The sequence below is a fragment of the Hippocampus comes genome, unplaced genomic scaffold (assembly GCF_001891065.2).
Source record: "Hippocampus comes isolate QL1 unplaced genomic scaffold, H_comes_QL1_v1.1 scaffold39, whole genome shotgun sequence".
Taxonomy (NCBI): domain Eukaryota; kingdom Metazoa; phylum Chordata; class Actinopteri; order Syngnathiformes; family Syngnathidae; genus Hippocampus; species Hippocampus comes.
Genome location: NW_017842054.1, coordinates 3742123 through 3751933, shown reverse-complemented (window position 1 = coordinate 3751933; position 9811 = coordinate 3742123). Strand labels below are relative to the sequence as shown.

The following is a 9811-nucleotide window of genomic DNA, read 5'->3' as shown; positions in this document are numbered from 1 at the left end:
AAGGACATCCATGCTGCCTTATGAAGAGCCAGAAATGCTCATCCGTCTGTCTGGTTCTGAACTTATATTTGATGACATTTATGTCGGGAAAGGCTGAGTCGCACAGTTAAGTTGTCCAGTCTTCTTTTTATGGTCGCGGAATTACGACTCTTCGCCTCTGCGGTCGCATCTCTCTAAGCATTCTGCCACCAGTGAAGTGCATTTTGTCAGGGGCAACTTTCAATGAAGCACTAGCCCACTGTTGTTTTTTTTGGAGAGCACTTTTCAGCTCGTTTATGATCTTAATGTGGTCGCTTCCTGCGAGGAAGATCCCGGGAGATGTCGCTGTGGAGTTTGGTGAAATGTCGTACCACATTGCGACTGTTTCCGACTCTCAGATGCGCATGCTTGTCGCTCACATTTCTTCCACTCTTCATGGAAATGAAAAGCACGGGGAAAACAAGCACACTGCACACACGAAGACCTGAGCCGGAATTCAAACCAACCGCTAGCTCGTGAGGCCGTGCTGCTCAAATATATCGTTTCTCAAATAAATACTTACTCCGCTCCTCTTCTGCCGTTTTGCGTTTCCTGAGTGCAATTTGTTCTTTCAGCTTGTTCACATTGTCTTGAATTTTCTCCTTCGTGCGTTCACTTTGTTCGACCTCCCCGCACACGGCCTGAAAATTAGATGACGGGAGGAGAAATCAGATGAGAAAATATCGTAAAAAGATTATTGCGCGCACTCTGGGAGTCTGACAGACCTGCACTTTATCTTGCAGCGCGCTGTACACCTGATATATGGTTCGGATATCCTTCATCACGCCGTCTTTGTCGAAGAATTCGGCCCTGCGGTGGAGTGGGATTGCCGTAGACATTCGTATCATCGCAGCAGATAAAGATTTGCTTTTTAGGAAGTCACCGACAGAAGTTGAGCTCAACGGTACTGTCGTTACATTTCGGCTGCAAGCGAAGTGTAACAAATTCCGCTGTCCCATTAGTCACGGTCAGTTCACAGAGAGAAAGAATACTGTGCCTCGCCCCTGCTTTATAAACCGCACAGCCGGCAGGAGGTATTAACGGCGCTCAATCCATGTGCGTGTAATGTGTGCGTGGCGCCCTCTGGCACAGCCGGGCAACTCTTTGCGACTCACGCGACAGTTTGTCACGTTGCCCTTATGGAAGTTAATCAGAGAGGAGGCTGACGCTCTGTGTAAACTTAAAAAAAAAAAAAAAATCATGTTGGCACGCGCTCAGGTGGAAACAGGTGCTTGCGCACACACACACATTAGGGGACACTTGTTCAGCAACTAACAGTGAGCCCGGAAGCGGTGCTGATTCATGTTTGGAGAGCAAATATTACCCTTGTTCTTTGATGACCTTGGCGTAGTTGAGCGAGGTGTTGGGCACAGAGGAGACCTTGTACTCCTGCTGGCTGGTGTTGCCGAGGTTGGGGATGGCGAGGGTGATTCTCTGGCTGTACCTACTGAGTGCAGACGACCGCTGAGCAACCCCGGAACATGACCCGTGAAATACCACACTAGAATATTGTTGAAGTCATTTTCGGTGGACTCTCAGAACTGCTGTTTGTAGGAAGCCAAAAGGAGATTGTGTTCCCCCGCCATTTGTAGGGGGAAAAAGGACGCAGCCCTGCTGTGTACAACAATTGACAAGTAAATGAAGCCATCAAAAAGTTTGGTAATTGCCCGTTGCTTCAAATTTTCTTTTAAAATGAATTATTCGGGCAGCCCAGTGGGCCAGTGGTTAGCGCGTCAACATCACAGTGCGGCGGTACCGGGTTCGATTCCAGCTCAGGCCTCCCTGTGTGGAGTTTGCATGTTCTCCCCGGCCTGCGTGGGTTTTCTCCGGGTACTCTGGTTTCCTCGCACATTCCAAAAACATGCATGGCAGGTTAATGGAACACTCGAAATTGTCCCTAGGTGTAAGCGCGGATGGTTGTTCGTATGTATGTGCCTTGCAATTGGCTGGCAACTAGTTCAGGGTGTCCCCCACCTATTGCCCGAAGACGGCTGGGAAAGGCTCCAGCAAGCCCCGCGACTCTTGTGAGGATAAAGCGGTTCCGAAAATTGATGTATGGATGGATATTTAAATTCCGGGAGCCCACTGAAGTTCTTGTACGAATAAGGTCCTCAACAAAAATGGAGGCATGATGATAAGCGTAGCTCATCCAGCCGCTCAATCAATACCTGCGGTTGGGTCGGAAGAGCACGTACTCCAGCGCGTGCGTGGAGCTGTTGGCCGTGGAAATGAAGCTGAAGAGGAGGAAGACGAGGTCGGGCACGCCGAGCAGCTGCGTCAGCTGCTTGTGGACGACCTGCTCCCTGAAGGACATCTGCTGCTGCGTGTTCCGCCGAAACCGATACCAGCCAATCACATGCTGGGCGAGGAACGAGCGAAATAAAATGCCTTGAGTTTGAATAGATCGGTGCTCGATATCTAAGGAGTGGATTTGTTCAGGTGACAGATGGCAAACTCGACGTTGTCACTCACTTTTCGCCTATCTTTTAGAAGACTGCTGAGATGTTCTTCGTTGACTTTGCCCGCATAGTCATAAAAGCTGGTGACAGGGGGGGAAAGAAAAAGATGTCACAATCCTGTTTGCTGGCACTGCAATCTTGTAAGATGGAGCCATCTGCTGTCCTAAAATGGGTATGAAGGCCCTGAGTGATCAACTCATTTAAATACTGAATGCATGAATTATTGTCAACAAATCAAGAGATCACGAGGTCAAAGGCATCAATATATGTTCTGCTTTAGTCAGCATTTTTAACATAATGATACATTATTATCAAACTGTCATAAATACTAATGACGGTTTGATCATCTATTATGATTTACAAATGGAATTTTCCTTTTCTTTACCATACCTTCCAGTCTTAGCAAAGAGATGTTATACGGGTGCATCCCAATAAATTACAATATAAGTGGGACACTTCATTCCTTTCGGCAATTCAATTCAAAAAGTGAAACATTTCTCCATGTGTTGAACGACGTTACATAAAACGAGTTTCACTTTTTGAACTGAGATGTACCTGTGTGTGCATCATGAACAGTCGTATTGTAACTGTCAATAAAAAAAGTGCAGAGAGGGAAAAAAATCTTGCAAAGCTTACCTAAACAACCGTGCACAGGGGTCATGATTATGGATTTCTGTTGGAAACAGAGACAGGCGTTTGCAATTACACTATGCCTAAATCTAATGGAAAGATAAGCAAGGGTGGTAGACAGGCAGGTGGGTAGACGGACAGGCAAGTAGACAGATAGACAGCCTTTACCTACAACCTGGATGAGCTCCACGCTGCTTATCTGCGCGTCACTGATGCTGATCGTCTCCTCTTGCCTTACTTCTCCTAATAGGAAGCCCTCCTGTACAAACACAAAAGTGATATAACAAGATTGCTGAATACCCGCAAATCAAAGCATTTGCAATGTAAGGATTTGCTGGTATCCTCCGAAATTGTACAGCGAATAGTTTCCAGACTATCAGGCCATTGAGCAGATACCGGAACAGTGGACACCTTTATGAGGGGAAATCAAATGCACGCACAGGATTTGTTGCCTATATTTCAAATACAACACACCCGCAATGTAAAATACACATTCCAACCTTTGAAAGAAAGCGGCAGTGTGGGATTTGTTCGACTCTGTTGATCAAGAGTAAACGGAATGCAGACAAACAACATGTAAGTAATCATATATCTTTGGAAGGTGGAGCATGTGTTAGCTTTTTTGTGACTAATAATTGATTTCCTATACTGTACTGTATACTCCGACAGGCATTTGCAGTATCAATCCATGCATTTTCCACAGCACATATCTTCATTTTTGTCTCAGTTAAACAGAAAAAAACCTCACACATACTGTGTTCAAAGTTTACTCTTTTGGGTCATAGTGTTTTTTTTTTTTTAAATATATACTTCCACTAGTCCGAATTTCGAGTTTTGTCCCTCCAGTGCTGTACTGAATTGTTTCACAACATGCCAGGGCAGCACTGAGCTCTACTGGAAGAAAACGCCAAGGTCCCCCCAGCTAAACTCCAGTAATCGAGAATGGAAGAGAGAATGTATATCTGTCAGTATTGTGGTATGCTCCAATTGTGTGCGGTGCTGCTCCTTGTGTGTTTAAACGATCGCGTGATTAAATGATTGCATAGGCATGAAAACATGCACACAAATCGAAAGAGGTTAAGAGTAGAAGACCTGTGAGCATAAGAGGACTCAAGTTGACTGACAAGCATCACCTGTCAGTCAACGCGGAAACGAGGTGAATTAAAATGGAGGCAACGCTTTAATACCATTTATTCATTCATATTTCAATTGGTGACAAATAGATTAAGCCTTCAGAAGCCACAAACTCAACCGCTACAATTGCTAGCCATTGGGGGAGCTAACAGCTGAGTATTTCCTGGAACTCAAACACTTCTCCCCGAACACTTCCTCTTGTAAACTAACACCGATGAGCAACTGTAACTTAGAATTATGATGAGACGTTTCATTAATGTGTATCCGTAAAAACACCAGCTCGACAATTTGGTATACAACTCCAGAAACCGTAATGAGTAGATCTGCCGGTAAATAGACGACACCATCACAAGCTAGCCGAGCAACAGATCACGACAGCGGGTAAGCAACACAAACTAATGGCGCCGATGAACGACGCCGGAGAGGCAACGCTTCCCCTCGCTTTTGGCAACGCGACGCGGCCTACTCACATGATCCGAGTTGCTATTGGCGCTGTGGTAACACACAGAACTAAAAGTATAACCTGAAATGGATGCCGCCATGATGGAAACATCCCTATCAATCCCACTGCCCCCTGCGGTTGAAAGGGCGCTGCAAGAGGCGCATTGCCTCATGGGAGATGTAGTCGTCTTCTTTCGCTGTTTAGCAAACAACATGGAAGCCGCCGTCAGAAGCACGCGTGGTTGCGACTCGGAACAGGACAGCGACTCGGATAATGACTTTGAAACTTCACAGTTAGGAACGAAGGAATAGTAAGCAATTTGAGCATATAATGAAGTGATTAAAAATTATTATGAGGTATTTATTATATGTTGTTTCTGCAGCCACTGGTAGTAGTAGCTAATAAACTAGCGTTAAACCCAAACTGTGGAATTATTGTTTGTATTAAATGACATTGTTTAACTCACAATGGGATGCCCCCATTTGTTTAGAGGTGCTGTGATAGTTTTTTTTTAAATTATAATAATGTCAATTTTGATTCGGCAGTTGGGAAGATGCATACCAAAAAGAGTTGGAAACATTCAAAGACATTGGGGACGTTGGTGAGATATGGTAACTATTTTCTTTTTTTTGTACAAATAGCTATTAAAATTACTTTTATTATTATTTAAAACAAAATATACACTAAAGCAGTATAGAACATTGCAGTTTATAAAAACACACGAATTCCATAATGAAATGTTATGTAAATAGAGTTTTGCTTCATGATTTCCTGCTTTTCAATGTCCATTGAGATTGTGGTGCTGGTGTGCTCACCTTGGCCACCCGGGAGCAGTGTAATACAGACATACAGAACACACGAAGACTTACAACTGAGTAGGTCGTTTTTTTATTTTGATTTTTTGCAGGGGATTAAAAAAATATACATGTTTTTTCCATCCAACTTTATTCAAAATAATGACTCCATCAGCATTAGGCAACACATTTTGTTGTGTAATATGTCACTTCACGCCGAAGACAATATTTTTTGTCACTGCGCCTAATTAATGTTGCTTTTATTTTTCTCATGAGGTTTGGTGAGGAAAGCATGAACCGTGTGCTAAGATGGATGGACAATGCTAAAATTCCGGAAGACGCTGCCATTTTGGACATTGGTACAGGAAATGGAGCCTTTTTAGTTGAGATGGTAAGGGTGGAGGGAAACGGGACAATTTAATATGAAAATAAATCAAACAAGTCTCTCTGAGAATGTCGATGCAAAAGGCATTATAATCTCTGAAATAACACATTGTAACCAAAATATTCATTGTGTCATTTGAATTTTGAATTGACATTCCATATCAATGTGTTTTATCTTTTGTCACAAGGCGAAACACGGATACAAGAATTTAACGGGAATCGATTATTCCCCGGCCTCCGTGGAACTGGCAAAAAGTGTTCTCCAGGCAGAGGGCTTGACACATGTCGATGTTAAGGTGGCTTTTTTATCTTATCCACATACACAACATTTTATGTACAGTTCATGGCATATCCACTTCCAAGTGCCCCAAACAAAACCAGTCCAGGCGATACCCCAAGCACGACAGAAAATGAATGGATATGAAGTACGTGTGGTCCATCCCAGGTTCCGTAGTGGACTTAACGGCCGGTCCGAGGAAAACTTGCTGTTTACATGTGGCCTGCTTGAAAATGGCCCTGAAAGTGATGGAGGTTTGCCCACCATTCACATTTGACCACCTCCAAACCTCAAAGAAATGAAAGTACATCTGCTCAGTAATGGTGGTCCCACTGGGTGTGTCTTGTGTGTGTATATGCAACAACCTTGCGTATATGTTTAGTACTTGGCACACCAGTGACTGTGTGTGCGTTCTTTGGACAGAAAGATTGCCGTTGATGTCAATATTGACATTAGCGGGGTAGGGCGGGAGGCTGAGAGAGAGAAATCTACATTGTAGACTTTCTTGTATGGCGACAACTTTATTCGTCTTTGTGTAATTGTGGAATTACAACTTCATTTTCATTATGTTGTAAATTTAGTCTTGTCGCATTACTTTATTTCGGCAAAACGAGAACATTAATGTTGCAGTAGTACAGTTTTCCAGACTAATGGTTTTCTCTTGTGATTATTACAACTGTATTCTAGGAAAATTACAAAAGTAAAATGAGCATTTTCTTGCAAAATTAATTGTTTTTTTTTCTCCTATCATTACCATTTTATTTGCACAATTTCCAACATCGTCTTGTAAATTTCTGGATTACAATCTCAATACTAAAACTTTATTCTTGTAAAATTACAACTTTTTCCCCTCCTAATAATAAAACTTAAAATCACCTTGTTTTATTTTTCGGCACTTTATTTGTGTGTGTGTGTGTGTGTGTGTGTGTGTGTGTGTGTGTGTGTGTGTGTGTGTGTACCTCATCTATTTGCTTGATCAGCTGTATTCTCATGGTCCTTCTGCTCAGTTTTACTTTGTCACGCTCATATTTGAGTCAGTGTCAACATGTTTGGGACCAAGTCCATGTGTCAACTTTTTCTCTCTTTTTTTTTTTTTTTTAAGGAGCTGGACTTCTGCCACGGTGGACTCGAGGGTTACGACCTGTGCGTAGACAAAGGGACTTTTGACGCCATCAGCCTGAATCCTGACAATACTGGCGGGGTGAAAAGACTTTACGTGCAAGCTTTAAAAGCCTCGCTGAAGGATCAAGGCCTCTTCTCGATTACGTCCTGCAACTGGACAAAAGAGCAGCTGCTTGAGCGATTCAAAGAAGGTGAGGCAAAAATGCCATCCGTCCATTTTCTGTCACGCATGTCCCCTCATTAGCGTCGCGAGTCATGGAGCTGGCGACTTTGTATTAAAATGCATGTCATTCATATTTTGTTGTTAAACGTAAGATGTAGTTTCAGTTAGATTTTTTTTCCCTAAAAGCATTTTTTTTAAAGTCATAAATGAAAATGTTTTTTCAATTTTAGTTTTCGAAATTTTGCTAGCTTGCTTTTAACTGCAATAACCTTGTCTACTTGCTAAAAAAAAACAAAACAAAAAAAAAATCAAATCAATGTCATTCACCAACTTGACCTCTAGGTAGCGTAACCGCACAAACGGTGCTGTCCTCTACTGCATACGTTGCAGGTTTTTTTGTTTGTTTTTTTTTTTTTTAATTCCTAGAACAAGCGTTTCTGTGTTGTATGTCCAAGTAAAACACAGCAAACCTTTACACACCCAAGAAGTTCATTTCACTTTTGGCAATAAAACGTATGGCTGTAGGCATTGGAATATTTACATTCAGGCCCTTTTTGTTGTACGACATACCTCGGTAAACACACAGGTCCTCAAGTGGGACCGTCAAGCTCCTGGCGTCAACTGTCTGAAGTTTGTGTTTTGGCAAGTGGCCAGTTTGCTGTCACCTTTTTGTCAGTGGAGTTGCACGGGCGTGCCTGCAGGTCATCTCTCGTGTTTTAAATATTCAAGATCCCGGGATGTTTGTCTGAGGCCTTTGTATTTCTGTTTGTGTGGTTAATTACATTTTACCCTCTTTGACGCCCTACAGGATTTGAATTTGTACAGGAGTTACCCACGCCCACTTTCCAGTTTGGAGGCAAGAAGGGAAACAGCGTGACTGCATTGATATTCAAACGAATACGGTGACACAAGCGACAGTGGTTTTTGGACACTGCTTTTGTATGTATATGTGCATTTTTTTTATTTCTTAAAGGACCCTCTTTATTATGCTTTTCATCGAATAGGAAGAAACACTTTCTGGTTTAGTTTGCTTTCATTACATTAAAAAAAATGGGAAATGACACTACATGATGCTTCATAATGCAGCACGGCTACTTTCCGGCCTGCTACTGATTTCCTTTTGCGTGTGCCCTCAATGTCCAAAACAGTGACTGACTTCAAAGCCAAATTGGCACCCAGTTCCCCATTTGTACTTGAATACATCCCCTAAAAGTGATGTTTACTCTTGCGGGTATCTCGCCTTCAAAGTCTGTTCTGTCTGTTTTGTTGTTCACAAAATGTGTCGTGCTAAATAATGCGCTCCAATATAGAAGGCATAATATGTTAAAATACATAACAATAACAGATTGATGAAAAGCAACAGAATTGTGCCAGGAATGGGCATGAAGAAAAATGATTTTAACTTGAAGTGTGGGCTCAATACTTGACACAAATGACTTCATTGAGCATAGTTTCTTTTCTTCTGAAGCTAAAATAAACCATCCAGACAAGAAATCAGAGCGTGAAAGAGTGTGTTCTACTGTATCCTTATTATTTTCATATCGCCAGGTTGAGAAAAATCCCCATGTCTTTTTTTCCCCCCCAATATCATGCACAGTAAAACTCATTCCTAAAACATGTACCCCAAGTCCTCAAGCCACTCGTTTGGTCACCATTGTTCATAAAAATAGGCGCCGAATCACGCTCACGTCCGATGACGATTGTTTTGATCATGTCCAAATGTTTTCACATGGAACCTCTTACCGCTGATGAGCACTTGGCCCGCTGAAGAGATGCTGGTTTGGAATCAAGAGAAAGATTCCCATGTCATGCTTTTCACTTGTCAAAGTAGCCCACGCGCAAACACGCACCCTGGCTTTCGTTGCTCAATTTCTCATCTGTTGGTATTTGTGGGGGTATCGTGAAGCCAAACTCTGATTTGACTGCGACTGACCCGCAGGACAAAATGTGTTTCCTGTTACAATAACCTCAAGAAGAAAATCGCATCTTTTTGCATACAGCTGGTTTTGTAAGTCTATTTATTTTTAACAGGAATTCGGGTTTGGGGATTTTTTTTTTTTTGCTGTTTGGGCCTTTGGTTTGCGGGGCATCTCTTGCAAGCGTGCCGCTCAAGAGTAGTCATGATTTTGTTGTGCACAGTACATGAAAGTTTTCAGGGAGTGCAAATAAAACTTGATTTTGGAATAGTTTTACCTACAAACAAGGTTAAAAATTACTGAGATAACATGCCAGGCCAGGAGGTGGCGCTACCACTTTTGGGCAGGAGTAAGTACTACATATGCTGAAGTCTTGTTTCAAAACGAATCCCCCCGCCCCCACGGAAAGTATAATTAAGTTAAACATTCATCGAGCAAAAAAACTCTTCAGCAGTTGAGTTGAGGTCACTCA

General features: G+C 42.5%; 2 protein-coding genes across 5 annotated transcripts in view; one reads left to right on the top strand and one right to left on the bottom strand.

Annotated features, from left to right (window-relative positions):
• abraxas2 (abraxas 2, BRISC complex subunit) overlaps positions 1-4818 on the bottom strand; it is an 8083-nt gene extending 3265 nt beyond the window's left edge. The window contains exons 1-8 of one of the 2 annotated variants that reach the window (XM_019860099.1): positions 4712-4818; positions 3276-3366; positions 3114-3150; positions 2491-2557; positions 2187-2377; positions 1343-1465; positions 744-828; positions 542-659 (exon numbers count right to left, since the gene is read on the bottom strand). In XM_019860099.1, coding sequence (XP_019715658.1) covers positions 542-659; positions 744-828; positions 1343-1465; positions 2187-2377; positions 2491-2557; positions 3114-3150; positions 3276-3366; positions 4712-4783 — 784 coding nt within the window. In that variant the 5' untranslated portion in view covers positions 4784-4818. The remainder of the gene's footprint in view (positions 1-541; positions 660-743; positions 829-1342; positions 1466-2186; positions 2378-2490; positions 2558-3113; positions 3151-3275; positions 3367-4711) is intronic. The other variant, XM_019860100.1, reaches the window with a different exon arrangement.
• eef1akmt2 (EEF1A lysine methyltransferase 2) lies at positions 4166-9405 on the top strand. 3 transcript variants are annotated; one of them, XM_019860098.1, is made up of 6 exons: positions 4166-4263; positions 5229-5294; positions 5754-5868; positions 6050-6157; positions 7241-7451; positions 8232-9405. In XM_019860098.1, exons 3-6 carry the CDS (start codon positions 5770-5772, stop codon positions 8327-8329), a joined length of 516 nt encoding a protein of 171 aa, XP_019715657.1. In that variant the 5' UTR covers positions 4166-4263; positions 5229-5294; positions 5754-5769; the 3' UTR covers positions 8330-9405. The 3 variants fall into 3 exon arrangements, with proteins under 3 accessions (XP_019715657.1, XP_019715655.1, XP_019715656.1); XM_019860096.1 differs by lacking the exon at positions 4166-4263 and adding an exon at positions 4753-4993; XM_019860097.1 differs by lacking the exon at positions 4166-4263 and adding an exon at positions 4969-5039.
• Positions 9406-9811: the final 406 nt, after the last annotated feature.